The 18,034-nt window shown below is 39.7% G+C and overlaps 2 protein-coding genes across 2 annotated transcripts; both read right to left on the bottom strand.

Moving 5' to 3' along the window:
* Window positions 1-6,452: 6,452 nt before the first annotated feature.
* LOC117368611 (olfactory receptor 6N2-like) lies at window positions 6,453-7,379 on the bottom strand. Its single transcript, XM_033962340.1, has one exon. The coding sequence runs from the start codon at window positions 7,377-7,379 to the stop codon at window positions 6,453-6,455; it is 927 nt and encodes a 308-aa protein (XP_033818231.1).
* Window positions 7,380-16,384: 9,005 nt separating this feature from the next.
* LOC117368610 (olfactory receptor 6N2-like) lies at window positions 16,385-17,320 on the bottom strand. Its single transcript, XM_033962339.1, has one exon. It carries the CDS (start codon window positions 17,318-17,320, stop codon window positions 16,385-16,387), a length of 936 nt encoding a protein of 311 aa, XP_033818230.1.
* Window positions 17,321-18,034: the final 714 nt, after the last annotated feature.

The raw sequence follows: 18,034 nt of genomic DNA, 5'->3' as shown, positions 1-18,034 counted from the left end.
AATCTTAAGTGAAGGAATAGTTAATAAATTTTGTTCATTTGATCTCAGAGCTCTGATTGGATTATATGGAATTAAGCATTTATATATAAATGCTGGCGTTTTATTGAGAAGAGATTTGAAGGTGAGCAAGCAAAGTTTATATGTTATCCGATGGATAACTGGAAGCCAATGTGCGTTTTTTAAAAGAGGTGTAACATGATCAAACTTTCTAGAATTGGTCATAAGTTTAATGGAAACATTTTGAATAATCTGAAGGCGTTTAATTTCGTTTAAAGATATTCCCTTAAAGAGTGCATTACAATAGTCTATTTTAGAAATCACCAAAGAGTGAATAAGAATATTTAATGATTTTCATTTAATTTCATTTAAAGATATTCCCTTAAAGAGTGCATTACAATAGTCTATTTTAGAAATCACCAAAGAGTGAATAAGAATATTTAATGATTTTCATTTAATTTCATTTAAAGATATTCCCTTAAAGAGTGCATTACAATAGTCTATTTTAGAAATCACCAAAGAGTGAATAAGAATATTTAATGATTTTCATTTAATTTCATTTAAAGATATTCCCTTAAAGAGTGCATTACAATAGTCTATTTTAGAAATCACCAAAGAGTGAATAAGAATATTTAATGATTTTCATTTAATTTCATTTAAAGATATTCCCTTAAAGAGTGCATTACAATAGTCTATTTTAGAAATCACCAAAGAGTGAAGAAGAATATTTAATGATTTTGGACATAAAAATTTTGAAATTGATCGAATTTTACGTAATCTATAGAAGGTAGTTTTAACAATATTGCTGATGGGATTATGAAAATTTAATTTGTTATCAAAAGTCACCCCTAAAATGCCCTTTTAATCTACCATATCAGCAATTCCAAGCCTAGTCCTTCTGCCCTTTTATCACAAGATACTCTTACTAAATAATATTCTTTAGAATTCTATTCTTGACCATGATATGCGTTCATCCTTTTATGCCATGCAGAAGAGTTGGATCTTTGTGTTAATCATAAGTTTTGCTTATCCTAGCTGGTTATTTCCCAAACAGCATATGACAGCTGACAAGTGTAGTCAAAAATGTCTCATGGGTCATTTTTTTTACTACACTGGTTTATTATAGTACGAGAGTTTCTTCACCTTTAGCTGTATCTATAGGACTTATTTTGCTTCACCTGTATCATATAAGGACTTGCTTACTGTATTCTCCTTCATACATGAGCTTACTGCATTTTCCTCTTCCTCTCACTACACTTAATGTGGAACAAAGATGTAACATGGTCAAATCTACTTTTATGTCCTAGCAATTTTAAAGCAGTATTTTGTAAAATTTGAAGGCATCTAAGATTACCAGCATAAACAATGTTGCAATAATCAATTTTTTAAGTGAAAAACGCATGTATTAAGGTATGTAGGGGTTTTTTTTTATCAAAGAGATGTCTTATAACATGAAGAGATCTCAAAGTATGAAATCCTATTTTTACTGTTTGAGACGTTTGATCGGTAAATGTTAGATGGGAATCTATGCGGGGCTGCTGAAAAGTTCTCATCCCAACCAACAAAGTTGGGGCAGTCTTCATCAAGAGCTATACACTTAGTCCAGCGATTTTTCACTTTTTTGTTCGTATTTTTCCAATGGAACAATGGAACTTTATTGGTTGGGCTGAGAGCTTTTCAACAGCCCCTCGTATAATCAACCTGAAATATTTGAATTTATGTACAAGTGGAATCTTTTCACCAAGTAGGATAAAATAGTATCTGATTCTGTCCTTTGACCTGTAAGTCAACAGGAAAAACTTTTCTTAATGTTTATGACTAATCTATTAGAATGAAGCTAGGAATATATAGTTTTAATCAATTCTGAAGATTGTCTAAGTTTTTCAGGAGAGGGTCTACGAGGGACCACTGAAAAGTTCTCAGCCCAACCAAGAAGAGAATGATGTGGAGCCATGAAACTTAAAAATTATTCCACACTTTTCTTGACACTTTTTATTTCAACGAGGCAAATGCATCTAGTAAATGTGCACAAGTAGAGGGAAACCAAGCTAATATGACATCACCAATGAGGCTGGCTCTTAGGCATTGGTGGAATGAGGCATTATGACATCACAGTAGGAGGGGCTGCTGAAAAGTTCTCAGCCAACCAAGAAGAGAATGATGTGGACCCATGAAAGTTACAAGTTATTCCACACTTTTCTTGACACTTTTAGTTTCAATGATATGAAATGAAACAAAAAGTGTGGAATAACTTGTAAATTTCATGGTTCCACATCATTCTCTTCTTGCTTGGGTTGAGAACTGTTCAGCGGCCCCTCGTATTCTTCTACAAATTCCTCTACAATGGTGAATAGAGGTGCTAAGAAAATATTCAACAGAATTGGCAACAGAGCAGATCCCTGTGGAACTCCACAGAGCAATTTAAAAGCGGGAGATTATATGTGTGACGTAATGACAGCGTTGGTTCTATTCTCTTTAAGCAGCAGTTGCCAATTGAACTGCTAGCTTTCACTCAAGGTGTGTAAAATAACAAAAATACATGGAAAATGACATATGGAAAATAATTGCTTTTATTATTTTCATCATGGAACTCAAAAGATTGGTTGCATCATCTGTGAGGTCGTTATAGTTGCCAAAATGCTGGCCTTCTGATAAAGATCTCCACTTGATAATTCGTAGTTCCCCAATGTATACCTTTTGTCCTGCATGACATCATTGGCTGTCAGCCAATCCATTAACAGAGGCTGTCCTTAAATTTGGACAAAGAACTTCTCTTTCTCTTTAACATGGAATAAAAGTTCCACAAACCATATTTTTTGTTTACATTCATCCTTGAATATACATTAACATTTTAGAACATAGCCAAAGAAACGTTAAATCTAAAACTGCTTATCTGTTTCCAAAGAACCTGCATTTGAAGTGCTGAAAACTTCATGGCCCTGTTAGTACCATAGAAAGGAGGGGCTGTTCCCCCCTCTTGCTCTGAGCTTTACAGAAACTGTCAGTTTCAAGTTATACTGACACATTCCTAAGTGTGGGCTACCAATGCCCCCCTTCCTATGCTGGAGACTGATATAGCAGTTTCTGACTCTAATTATTTCCAGATGTTGCCTCGGGATTGCTTCTTAGAATTTCTTCAGGTTTAAAATATATAAAATACTAGAAATTAAGTACACACCTTTTCTTACATATCTTTCATATATCAATCATTCATTCGTTCGTTCAGTCGGGGCCTCTTCATCCATCCATACCATGTATTTCATTCATATTTAATGCAAGAAAACTTTCTCTATTATGCCCAGTATACCCAGCTCAAGCCCATCTGGTATCAATTAGACCACGAGGGAAGCTCAAGGAGGGCAAAAACCTGAACAAAGACTAGGGACATAGGCTGAACACAAAATGGAGTAAATCCAAGCAGAAGACACAGAAAACAGAGAACAAAATGGAGTCACTACCTCAAGATGGAGTTCATTTATATCCTGATTTCCTCTATGATCTAGCTTAATAGCAAAGTACATAAAAATAATATTATTATGCTTTTCCTTAATATTAATCTGCAGTGTGTTTATCTGGCTTTGGCTACATCCATATTCAGATTTTTATTCACCAATCTTTTCATACGCTTCTAACACATATGCTTATATCTAACTAGAGTTACCCAGAATCATACGAAAAGCAGGCGCTTTTGTAGAAAAACTCCACAAAATACTCCACAAACACATATTGTTCATTATCCATTCCATAGCGCCCCCTAGAGTGCCACTTCAATCAGATACATGAAGCATCTGCTTGTTCTAGGTTTTTTAGGGTTGTGGGTCTGCAGTTGTGGAATACGCTCCCAGTGAACGTTCACAAAAAAAGACTGGTTATCGATCTTTCGAAAGTGTGTGAAGACATATTACTTTCAGGAAGCATTTTAGAAGTAAATCATTTGATAGTGAATTGTGGAATTATAGAAACTGCTTGTCTATTCTGTGGAAATGTGTCACATGATGTGTCTGGCTGTTTTGTAATTATGTCTTTAAATGTTTTGTGGACTTGAATTTTGGATGTTTTTATGTGGCCTACTCAGATCATTGGATGTGCAGGATATGAATAGCATAACATAATATAACATAACATAACATAATATAGCATAACATAATATAGCATAACATAATATAGCATAATATAATATAGCATAACATAATATAACATATATACCACAGTACCTCTCAGATCTATTCGGTTAACAAATATAGAAACATCACTGTACGTGCACAGTGAATTAATAAATTACAATATAAACCAACTCTAACAACATTAACATTTCCAGAAATGCAGGAAACAAAACAAAAGCCTTTTGTCTGCACATTCTAGGTGAAAGGAGGGAGAGTGGGGTGATGTAGCCACAGGTACTGCTTACAGAATCTTCCTATTCCCTACGGGTTTCATCTCTGCCTTCTGTGGAACCAGGTTGCTAGTCTGATAGTGTAATTCCAGTCTGAGTGAAAATTGTTTTTTTTCTGTATAGTACGGTTTTACCTGGCTCTTGGTGCTGTAATAACACTTTTGTATGAGGGGCTGTTGAAAAGTTCTCAGCCCAATCAACAAAGTTGGGGCAGTCTCCATCGAGGGCTATACACTTAGTCCAGTGGGCTTCCACTTTTTTTCGTTCCGTCGGAAAACTACGGAATGAAAAAAAGTGGAAAATTGTTGGACTAAGTGTATAGCCCTCGATTGGGCTGAGAACTTTTCAGTGGCCCCTCGTAGAATCTAAAAAATTCTAAAAATAGAAGAAGCGGTCCACATATAAAGGTCCAGACTTTATTGATAAGATAACTTCATGTGGCCATGTTTCGCCAAAGCAGCCAGCATCAGGAGTCTGTTGTACAGACAAATATAATCAATAACAATTACCCAAAGAACAGGTCTACAAACATGTCCATAATTATGTTAGCTATAAAATCATTATATAAATGAACAAACATTTCACATACCACAATCTATTGGAAATTATCTCAACTTCATGCCTGTCATGCAGATGCAATTATTAACTATTTATTTATTCATTCATTTTAAAATCTCTTACTAACAGAAGAGAAAGATCATTCAAGAAGGACATCATGTTTGGGAAGATCGAAGGAACCAGGCAAAGAAGGTAGCCGGCAATCTGATAGCCGGACACGTGCAAAACAACCATGGGGATGATGCTGGAGGACCTTTCCGGCCTAGCACAAAACTGATTTCTTTTTAGATCTGTAATTCATCAAGTCACTAGGACTTGAACATGAGTCGATGGCTCCTAACTATGGTCCACATACACCTATGCCCACGTTGATCACTTCCTCACTTAAAGTGAAGAGTTTCATTCTTTGGTAACCAGAGCTGAGATTCTGATGTCATAATACCTCGTTCTACCAATAAGAGCCAACCTCATCATTGATGTCACAATGGCTTGATTGTCCTGTACTTGGCACACTTTTATTACATATCAGGGGGTGTTGAAAAGTTCTCAGCCTAACCAACCAACTTCCTAAATTCTGAGCTTTATTTTGCCACTGTACCTGAAAAGTGTTATCTTATTTCATTTCAGTAAGGCAAACGCATCTAGTAAATGGGCACAAGTAGAGGGAAACCAAGCCATTGTGACATCACCAATGGCATTGGTGGAATGAGGCATTATGACATCACAATTCAAGGGGCTGCTGAAAAGTTCTCAGCCCAACCAAGAAGACAATGATGAGGAGCCATGAAACTTATGTTATTCCACACTTTTCATTTCAATGATGTAATGTAATGTAATTTATTTCTTATATACCGCTACATCCATTAGGTTCTAAGCGGTTTACAGAAAATATACATTAAGATTAGAAATAAGAAAGGTACTTGAAAAATTCCCTTACTGTCCCGAAGGCTCACAATCTAACTAAAGTACCTGGAGGGTAATAGAGAAGTGAAAAGTAGAGTTAGAGGAAAAATAAAAATAAAATAAACATTTTAACAAGACAGCATTGATCTAAATACTTTGGAAGGTAGAAGAGAGGAGAGAAAGGAATAGAAGCAGAAGGGGGAGCCGTTGAACAGTAGAATTCTGGAGAAATTTAAATGATAGAAATAGAACAAAACAAAGACAAAAGGCAAAACAATAGATAAGATTAAAGATAAATCATAAGCTGGAAAGAAAAATAAAATAAAACTTTGTCTTCAATCCACGGTTTCAGCGTCAGTGATGAAGTGGAGCAAGTAAGTTTAGGAGGAGCGATTGACGTGATATGAAATGAAATGATATGAAATGAAATGAAATGAAAAGTGTGGAATAACTTATAAGTTTCATGGCTCCTCATCATTGTCTTCTTGGTTGGGCTGAGAACTTTTCAGTGGCCCCTCATAGATCTGCTGTTCAGTTCAAGACCGTAGCCAAATAATAACAGTGATAAGGGAAACTTTCAGACCAGGCTCTGGCAGAACTGTCATTTTCCTGCCATCACCTTCCATATTGCCTCTCGTATTTCCTTGTTTCTAAGACTGTATATTACGGGGTTCAGCAGGGGTGTTAAGACAGAATAGACAACTGAGAACAGCCTATCATAGGTCAAAGAGTATGTCTTGGTCAGTCGAACATACATGAAGCTCGCAGTGCCTAAGTACATTGCCACGACCATGAGGTGGGAACCGCAGGTGGAAAAGGCCTTTTTCCGTCCTTCTGAAGACTGGATCTTTAAAACAGTCCGGATGATCATGATATATGAAAGAATTATGAGCATGAAAGGCCCCAGCAAAATAAAAGCGTTGAACATAAAGTCAACAAAAACAGTAAAGGATGTGTCCGTACAGACTAAGTTCAGCAGGGGCGGCAAGTCACAGAAAATGTGATCAATTACATTGGGACCACAGAAGGGCAAACGAGAGATCAGAATGATCTCAGGCAAGGGATACAGAAACCCACAAAGCCAACAGCTTCCAGCTAACCTAAGACCAAATTTTGAGGTCATTCGGGTAGGGTAATGCAAGGGAGCGCAGATCGCCAAGTAGCGATCATAAGCCATTGACGTCAGTAGCAAGATTTCTGTTATCCCCAAGGCATGGAAGAAATAGGTCTGAATGAAACAGTCTCGAAAAGAAATGAGTCGCGTTGCATCTAGTAGATTGTAAAGCATTTTGGGGATAGTGACTGCCGTGTACCCGAGTTCCAGAAAGGACAGGAGCCCAATGAAAAAGTACATGGGGGCATGGAGGCGAGGCTGAATCCGGATGACTGTTATAATAATGGCATTCCCAGTTATGATGAGGAGGTATGTAAGAAGCAGAAGCAAGAAGAGCAGAGGTCGGATGTCCTGAATGCCTGGAAATCCAGCAATAATGAACTGTGTCACGATACTCTGGTTACTGGCTCTCATTTCGCCTCGGGATGTATCTGGATGGAGAAGAGTGAGCATTAGAGCTGGAAGAGTGCAACAGAAATCATCTTTAGGATCTTTCACTCTGTTACAGCACATTTATGTGTCATGTCAGTGCACAAATGTACAGATAAACACCTGATCTGTTAAGCAGAGTGCCTGTAAGCAGCACAGGGCCAGGTTCAGTGAATGGCACCCAGGGTTAGGCACCGGAAAGACCCACGCTAAACTAGTATTCTATAAACGGCACGTTGTGTTGCACGCCCTTTATAAAATGCTAGTTTAGAGTGAACTTCACACCTAACTTTGGGGGGCCAGGATTTACGCAAGTTGAAACCTGGTATGAATGCTGGCACCCAAATGGGTACACAAATTATAATTTTCTATAACAGAGCAGTCTCCAGAATTGCAACACAATACTCTAAATGAGGCCTCACCAGCAGTGGCGTAGTGAGGGATGTTGGCACCAAGGGCAGTGGTGCCTGGTATCGCCATGCTGTACACCCCCTCTCTTCCCTGCCACACTGTGTCACCCCCCCTCCCCCCCACACACACACACTCTTCCCCGCCGCTTGAGCGCCTTTCCGCCCTCTGTGTACCTTACTGGCCTTAGCGGCATCTTTCACCTGCTGCTCACACCGGCCTTAGTACCTTTATGATGTCACTTCCTGAACTTGCAACCAGGAAGTGATGTCAGATGGGAGCAAAGCCAGTGCAAGTGGCAAGTGGAAGATGCCGCTCGTGACAGTGAACTTTTAAAAAGGTAGGCAGGGGGGTGGAAAGGAGGAGAGGTGCCGGCATTCCCCACGAAAATGGCACCCAGGATAGTCTGCCACCCCTGCCCCCATACTATGCCACTGCTCAGCAGAGACTTATACAGAGGCATTATTGCCTCCTTTTTCCCTTTCCAAACATTTCTAATGAATGATTGCTTACCTGGCATGTCTACTCTGTCTTAGTGAGTGTGCCCTTTGTACGACTGTATATGTTTTGCTTTCTCTCTTTCCTATTCAAAATTAGAGTTCCTTTCTACCTATTATGCCTTCCTAAACCATCATTTGCAATACTGGGAAAGGAACACAGTCTGCAGTTCTTATTGTTTTAGATAAAATCCTACTCCCAAAGGACTCAAAGCACATTTTACCAGTTCACTAAAACTCAAAAGAAGGACAAAAAAAATCGATAAACATCAACTTAGTTGATGCTTAGCAACATCTTACAGTCACCCTTTGATGCCTCCTTGAAGTTTGGAGTAAATAATTCTTTATTATCTAATTTTTTTGTCCTAGTGGGGGGGGGGGAGGGGGGTTGGCCACTAAAACTAGTGCTGAACAGATTTTGGTAGCTCAGTAAAACTTGCAAATTAGTTGTTTACGCTTTCAAAAAGAACCATGACCAGATGATACTCTATGTCTATGAAGTGACTAGCATGTTTAAAACCAATTGAAGGAAAGATTTTTTTTCACTCAACACAAAATTAAGCTCTGAAATTTCTTGACAGAGAATGGAGTGAAAACAGTGCTTATCTCAGAAGATCACCAACATGAAGTCTGTTGATATTTTTAAATCCTGCCAATAATTATAACTTGACTTTTCAACTGTTGGAAACAGGATACGGGCTTGTTGCAAGAGGATGTGGTAACGGCAGTTTAAAAAAGGTTTGGACAAGTTCCTGGAAGAAGAGTCTGCTATTGAGACAGATAGAGGAAAAGCTACTGCTTGCCCTGGGATTGGTAGCATGGAATGTTGCTACTATTTGGGGTTCCAGAATCTTGCTTACTCTTTGAGGTTCTGGAATGTTGCTAGACTTTGGGGATTCCGCATGGAATGTTGCTACTATTTGGGGTTCCGGAATCTTGCTTACTCTTTGAGGTTCTGGAATGTTGCTAGACTTTGGGGATTCCGCATGGAATGTTGCTACTATTTGGGGTTCTGGAATCTTGCTTACTCTTTGAGATTCTGGATTGTTGCTATTCTTTGGATTTTTGACAGATACTTGTGCCCTAGATTGGCCACCATGCAGACAGTATACTGGGCTGGATGAACCATTGGTTTGACCTAGTAAGGCTATTCTTATGTTTGTAAGACAAGGGTAACATTTATTATGCATTCACTAAAAAAGACTCGAAGCAGAACTGCATTTCAGCGCAAAATACCTGCTTCAGGAATCAGTCAATTTCGATGAAACTATTCATAAAAATATACAAGAAAGTGTATCAAGCACCACCCAAAATATCTTGAATCCAAAAATAAACCTGAGTTTTTAAAATAATATCCTTGAAGTGTTGCACAATTTTCTGGAGGAAAAGTCCATATTCTATTATTGAGACAGACATGGGGGAAACTACTGCTTGCCCTGGATTGGTAGCATGGAATCTTGCTACTCTAGGGATTCCAAATGGAATGTTGCTACTCTTTGGAGTTCCGGAATCTTGCTTACTCTTTGACATTCAGGAATTTTGCTACTATTTGGCTTCTGCCAGGTACTTGTGACCTGGATTGGCCACTGCTGATGCATGATACTGGGCTAGATTGACCATTGGTCTGACATAGTACGGCTTTTCTTATGTTCTTAGAACCTTTGGTCTGACCCAATAAGGACGTTTTTATGTCATGTTCTAATCCTCATGCAATGACTAGAGATAAAATTTGCAGAAATAAACAACTGTCTATATGTGAAAGAAACACCTTCACATTTAATTTGGAATAAACCTACAACTACATACATGTGTAAGATGTAGAACACTAACCTTGGAAAAGCCATTTTTTGGCCAATGTTTGATGACTTCGGCTTCAGTAATACAATCCAGATAGAAGGAGTACATTTTAGAAGTACCCTGGCCAGTTCGTATGGTAATGTCACACATCACAACATACCCAAAGCATGAATCTTTTGCACTTACTCTAGATTTGGAAGTGATTAAGTCCTGGAAGGCTTTTGCACCTTGTTTACCGAGTCTGGAAGCTGCTGAAGTATCAGAAGATTAAACCCACACCCATATAAATGTTTGTCTGCTTCCAATTAGAGAGGTAGATCCCCAAAGACACACACAGAGGGAATCACACTGAACTGCAATTTCAAAGTTTGGCCCATCATCTCTTTCACTTAACTTTTGTAGTCCCTGGATGGTGTAGAAACAGCCAACATAGAAGAAATATTGCAAGGCTGGAAGAGGCAAAAGAGAGGTAAGACCCACACAAGGCTGAGTGGAGGAATACCATCCTTGCCCCTCTTGTTTTGCTATGATCATTGCAGGAGTGCAACAACCCATAGACAGAAACTATACAAAAGTGATCTACCTGCCACCAAGAGCTTACCCTCTTATTAGAAGAAAATGTGCAAGAGCCGAAGATATGGGGAGATTCTTGCAAGGTGTGAGAAAGCGGTGGGCTTTATGACTAGGGTTGCCAGATTTCCTCTTTGGAAAAAAAAAGAGGACACCTGGCCCCGCCTCGTTTTGCCCAAGTCCTGCCCTGTTCCTTCCCAGCCCCGTCCCCACACGAACATCCCTGAGCTCGAAGGCTGCATTTGGAAGCATTCATGCATGTGTGGATGTCAACGCGTATGACATCATCATGGTGACGGCCACGCACCTGCAAAGGCTTCCAGACGCAGCCTCCAAGCTCAGGACTTCCAAAACCCGGACAAACTGCCGGGTTTTGGAAATCCCCCCGGGCGTCCGGACAGTCCTCTAAAAAGAGGACATGTCCGGATTTTCCTGGATGTTTGATAACCCTAATTACACAGAATACAAATTAGTAAACCCTAACTATGATGTAAGTTATTGGTAAGAGAGCCAAGGGACTGCGGAGTGGGGAGACTTTTTGCCAAACCCAGGAAGGGTTGCTCTTAGGCACAGTTTTGTAAAGAAAACAAAAACAAATAGCAGAAAATACATTCTTCATTTCTCTTTCATTTTGTTCATGAGACAGGAAATATCTTTGGCATTGTTTTTAAAATTTTATTTCAAATAAAAGCATATCACCTAATGTCTATGGGGTCCTTGTTTGTTGAAGTAATACGTTTCTATAGTGGATTTTTGGTGGATTAAAAACATTTTTTTTTTATTATCAAATTTTCATCATTATCATTTTTACAGATAATAATAAGGAAAGGAAAATTACAGAAAAAATTAAACACTTCATTAAAAAAAATTTTTTTTGCACAAATTCCTCAAGTCCACCTAATTGGGAAAGAATATTCTGATATAGCTAGTCAATGCATTCAATATAATCCTGATTCAAAAATCAAACATTTATGGTGCATTATAAATCTAAACTCCAAATATTAATTCACGTGATGTCTAAATTAGTTTCATGGAGTTGTAAAAATTGTTCCAACTGAATAGAATCCCAGGATACATATTCACAATCTTTCAATTTAATTAAGCATTTACATGGAAACTTCAGATAAAATGTGGCCCCCAAAGCCAACACCCTTGATTAAATTTTCACTAGAAGTTATAGATAAGTTGGAAAATGTTGATTCAAATTTGAAGATTAGAACAACAGAGTCTCGTGTGGCTACATTACAAGCAATGTCTTCAACAGCGGTTAGAGATTTCCATGTTACTCATATGAAATTTGAGAAAATGGAAAATATTTTAAGGGCAAAAAAATCTACAATTAGTTAATTTTCCAAAAACACAATTGCTGTCCCCAGAAATACTGATTCGGAAATATTTTAAGGAAGTATTGGGTTTGGATGATCCAGAGAAATTGCCTATAACAAATTTATATTATATCCCACAGAGAAAGAAAAGTTCCACAGATTTCGGAGTAGATCAGTTGGAACAAATTGAGTTTGATTTAACTGGTTTCCTGGAGGATTCACAAGATATAATCCAATCTAGATCTACCCAATTGATAACTTGTGCAAGAGAGATTGATAAATCTTTAATCATGAAAGCTTATTTTCGTAATAAGCAAATGAAATTTTGTGGTGATAATGTATTGATTTTTCCAGATGTGGCCCAAGCCACACAATTGAGAAGGAAAGCTTTTTTAGCTTTGAAATCAACATTTTTTTTAAATAAAGAAAAAAAAATATATTTTGAGACAAATAAAAAGTTGCATTGACCGATAACGATATTGGTGAACCATGAGTTGATAGCAATGCTCACGTGAAACGAGTCACCACCGAGGCCTACAAGTATGGGACATTGTAGTTGCATCACAGTTTTTTATATGTATAGCGTTGAGCATTGAATACTTGATTATTGAGAGTTCCCACTACATCTTTCGGCGTGGATTCTAGTCAAGCGTACAAGAGGGGGAAAGTGCACAGAAGTCCACAATGCAAAGAGAGTGTAGAAGGCCACAGTTGGGAATAAACAAAGTCACAATCGAAGGGAAACGACTTTATTGCAAGACCTGACATGGCCGGCGTTTCAGCAATTGCCTTCATCAGGGGTCACAATGTTGCCAGTCACCAAAACAAGCTTTCTATCCAACAAGGACAATCAATTCCAACTTATTTTCTTCTTATGTGACACAGTAAGTCGTACCTCGTGATATCATTGCTTGATTGGAATTGATTGTTCATGTTGGGTCTTGCAAAAAAGTTGCTTCCCTTCGATCGTAGCTCTGCCTGTTTATTCCATATGTGACCATCTACACTCTATGTACATTGTGGATTCTATATATGGCATCCAAAGTTGGACCCTGAACTAATGTATGCCCAATGACTAATGTGCCAAATGGTATCAATAATTGAGTGCTGACACAATTTGGAATTGTGTGCACATCTTGCTACATGATATTCTATAATAAGGGGCACCCAAATCTAGGGTTACTAGATTTTACTTTAGTAAAACCTGGACCTCTAGACCCGCCCCCAGGCCTGCCCAATTCCACCCATCCCTGCCCCATTATGTCCCAGGCATGGTCTGTGTTTCGAAGAAGCACTCCTTCCTCAGGGGTCCTATTGGAAAATATGAGAAATGGGGTAGTATTTTGTTAACAGCTTAACAATAGTAAAATGACCAAAAGTGAGCCTAAATACCATCCAAGAGGTTAACTTGGAGATGGCAAACTGAAGCGCTTAGGCAGCTCAGTGTTCACCTATATCGGTGCGACGATCTGGAATGGGCTCCCTACGAACATCAGAGTTGAGACCACCTACCTTAGCTATTGAGGATTTAAAAAATCATCCCTTTGAAGAAATGTATCCCACCGACAATTAACTTCAAAGTGTGGAATAAGCAGACCTACGTTTTGCCTTCACGGGATTGTAAAAGCTAGCCCCCCCCCCCCCCCCCCGTATACCCAATCCCAGTGGCGTAGTAACCCCAGGAGCCATCTTGGTGGGGGCACCGGTACCTCTCCTCCTCTCTGCCTTCCCGGTCGTTTCCCACTGCACATATGCCTTGCCTTCTCCCCCGTGCCTCTAACTCTTCACCGGCGTGAGCAGCAGCTCCAACCAGCTGCTTGCACCAGCCTCGGCTCTCCCTCTGAAGTCACTTAACGGTCGTGGGACCAGGAAGTGACATCAGAGGAAGAGCCGAGGATGGCACAGGCAGCAGGTTGGAGATGCTGCTTGCGCTGGTGAAGTCAAAGAGGGAAGGGGTGCATGCGCACAGCAGACGGGAGCGGTGAAGGAGCAGGAGGGCGGAGAAGAGAGGGATGCCATTGCCCCAGGCTCTTCCCACCCTCACTACGCCACTGCCCAGTCCCTCTCTTTAACTCATAACACCTACTCCTCAGCTCCATATGATCTCCATTCTGTATGATGTTCGCTGTACAATTACTATGTATTCCTAACCATATTGTTAATCCCCATGGTCATTCCTGTGAATTTTAAGATGCCTTAACCTCTTTAGACATAGAGCAACTCAGAAATTATAGATTAGATTAGATTAGAATCCAAATAATAGGGCTAACATGATGTGATATCAGAAATCTACACATTTAATGGCACTGTAAAGCAATCAGAAGAGAGAAATATGATATACCGGTATGTCAGCAGAATATGAATGATATCATAAGAGGCAGTGTGAAATAACATTCATATAACACAGATATGATACTCACAATGTCAACATAATACAAAGGAAATACCTAATAAACAATTCATTGGAATATTAAAACAACAGAGGATTCTAACGCTGTTCATTGAGTACAATGGAACATCGTACTACGCAGCCGATTGGAGCCAGTGCGGTCAGCAGGTATGGAGAGGTCAAGATGAGTAGTACAAAGTACAGTAATTGGGATAAACAGATTGGCACCTAAACTGAAGGCAAATTATATGTACAGTTGAATAAGGTGTGAAAATCCAGTCTAGGCTACAGGATGAACGGCAAGCTAGTCTAGGTGTGGAATAACATAAGTTTCATGGCTTCTTATCATTCTCTTCTTGGTTGGTCTGAGAGCTTTTCAGCAGCCCCTCGTATTGTGATGTCATAATGCCTCATTCCACCAATGCCTAAGAGCCAATCTCATTGGTGATGTCACAATGGCTTGGAAAGTCACTACAGTCCTGATTCTAGTAACGGCGTTGTAAGTAAGTTGGTAAGTTTTCAAGTTTATTTAAAATTTGTTATACCACTTATCATAATTCTAAGCGGTGTACAGACCTATTAAGAGAATAGGGTCAAACATATAATTGTAATTAATTGGACATACAAGAGACTGACTAACGTACCGGAGACAAAAGGTTAAGGGAAGAACTCCATAAAATCAATAGGACAGCAAGATGGTTAGGGATAGAACAGTAAAGAGTGGGAATCCTGTCTGAAATAATCCTACCAACTTGGATAATAATAATAATAGTTTATATACCGCAGGACCGTGAAGTTCTATGCGGTTTACAATGATTAGAAATGTTACAGATTGAGTGAATAAACAAAGTTACAGATTGAATGAATAAACAAAGTACAGATTTAGCGACAGGTGGTTCTTGGATAAACAGCACGATAATCGATCACGTTATATAAAGTCTACCGAGGCGCTTTATAATGCCGCTGTAGGCGTGGCTAATGCCAGAAGTGGCTTTAGGCATCGTAAAACACATCCGTAGCCATGATTCACGTGAAAGGTAAGCGCTGGAAATGTAGGCCTTTAAAACCCTGGCCTACATTTCTGGCGCTTACCTTTCACAAAGCTGCGATTATAGAAACAGTACCATTGCATAAGCAAAACGTGATCAGCAGCCATTTTTTTAGGCCAACACCAACAATGGTGCCATTTATAGAATCCAGCTCTACATGTTTTAAAAGCTTGTGTGAAGATCCAGGCTTTCAACTGCTTCCTGAAATAAAGATAGTCTTGAGTTTGGCGTAGCCTCTCTGGGAATAAGTTCAAGCGTCTGAGCTACTCCTGAGAAGCCTCGCTGGTGAGTGCCCCATGGTACAATTTCTTTTCTCGATGCTACAAAGAGTGGTGTTCCTTGAGAGGATCTTATTTATTCTTTAGGAACTCTGACCCATTTTGTCTGAGGATCTTCAACTATTGGATTAACTAAGAAGACTTAAACCTTCCTTCAGATGGGAAAATGTGAGTAGCTGGTTTTAAGAAAGGTTTGGACAATTTCCTGGAGGAAAAATCCATAGTTTGTTATTGAGAAACACATGGGGGAAGCCACTGCTTGCCCTGGATCGGTAGCATGGAATGTTGCTACTCCTTGGGTTTTGGCCAGGTACTAGTGACCTGGATTGGTCACCGTGAGGACGGGCTACTGGGCTTTTGGTCTGATCCAGTAAGGCTATTCTTATGTTCATATGTTTACAAGTGAAGTCAAGTTTCATTATTTCTCCTGTTTTTCTTGATCACGTAAACCATTTAGATGAATCGTATTGATAAGTAGTACATAAAATAAACATGAAGCGTGAAACTAAATCTTTAGGTCAAAATGACTAGAAGTTTCTTCTCCTATACAATATAATTAGAAGAGAGTTTGCCTTTACAGACAACATACAAGCACAGTTTAAATATGACAATTTTCAACCTTAGATCTGCTGTTCCGTTGGAACCGTTGGTCAACTAAAAATAGTAATAAGGGAAATTTACAGGCCAAGCCCTCCTACCATCATCTTCCATATTGCCTCTCTTATTTCCTTGTTTCGTAGACTGTATATTATTGGGTTTAGCAGGGGTGTTAAGACAGAATAGACAACAGACAACAATCTATCATAGGTCAAAGAGTACGTTTTAGTCAGTCGGACATACATAAAGCTCGTAGTGCTGAAGAACAATGTTACAACAATGAGATGAGATCCGCAGGTGGAGAAGGCCTTTTTACGTCCTTCTGAAGTTTTGATCCTTAACACAGTTTGGATGATCATGATATATGAAAGCAGTATGAACAGACAGGGTCCCAACAGTAGGAAGACGTTGAGTATAAAGTCAACAAAAACGTTCAAGGATGTATCTGTACAGGCTAAGCTCAGCAAGGGTGGCAAGTCACAGAAAATGTGATCAATTACATTGGGGCCACAGAAAGGCAAACGAGAAATCAGAATGATCTCAGGCAAGGGATACAGAAACCCACAAAGCCAACAGCTTGCAGCTAACTTAAGACCAAATGTTGAGGTCATTAAGGTAGGGTAATGCAAGGGAATACAGATCGCCAAGTAGCGATCATAAGCCATTGAAGTCAGTAACAAGATTTCTGTTATTCCCAAGGCATGGAAGAAATATGTCTGTATGAAACAACCTCGAAAAGAAATAATTCTTGTTGCATCCAATAAATTGTAAAGCATTTTTGGGATAGTGACTGCCGTGTACCAGAGTTCCAGAAAGGACAAAACACCAATGAAAATATACATGGGGGCATGGAGACGAGGCTGATTCCAGATAACTGTGAAAACAGTAATATTCCCGGTTATGATAAGGAGGTACGTAAGAAACAGAAGCATGAAGAGCAGAGGCCGGATGTCCTGAATGCCTGGAAATCCAGCAATAATGAATTCCATCACAGTAGTCTGGTTGCTGACTTCCATTTTGTCTCTGGATGGATCTGGAATGAGAAGAGTGAGCAAGCAACAGAAATCATCTCTGGGATCTTTCATTTTGCTTTATCAACATGTTAGCATGGGATATAATTTAACAGTGCATAGAGATAGTGGTATAGAGAATGCAGCATGAACCCCCTCATTTCCATTACAAGTCTTTTAAATGGATGCCCTGCCCTCGAAATGCTGTATATTGTGCCATATGTTGTATGCTCAAATCAGTACTAGGTACAGTGGCATTGTATGAGTGAGCAGCGCCGCCCCTCCCCACCCTCTTTACCGACCCCTTCCCCCCCCCCCCCCCCACTGCACGCATGCCTCCTTCTCTTTTTCATTTCTCCGGTGTGAGCAGCATGCCCACATTAGTGTCAACTCACCCTTTGATGCCACTTCCTAGGTGCAGGTCCCGGAAGTGACATCAGAGAGAACGCCAATGCCGACGCGGGCAGCAACTTTGCACTGTGGAAGTAAAAAAGGTATGGGGGAAGGCAAGGGATGCGCGGCAAGGAGAGAAGTGGGGGTGGAGAGGAGGAGGGTTGCCCTTAGGAAGACTGCGTCCGGGGTGGACGCCCCTCCACCCCATGGACCTCCCTTACTACGTCACTGACTAGGTACTTGGGGCCTGGAATATCCACTGTTGGGAACAGGCTAATGGGCATGATGGACCTTTGGTCGGTCCCAGTATGGCAGCTCTTATGTTCT

Source organism: Geotrypetes seraphini, chromosome 10 (genome assembly GCF_902459505.1).
Source record: "Geotrypetes seraphini chromosome 10, aGeoSer1.1, whole genome shotgun sequence".
Classification (NCBI taxonomy): Eukaryota; Metazoa; Chordata; class Amphibia; order Gymnophiona; family Dermophiidae; genus Geotrypetes; species Geotrypetes seraphini.
Note: the sequence above shows the minus strand (reverse complement) of the source record. Positions and strands in the feature narration are given on the sequence as shown.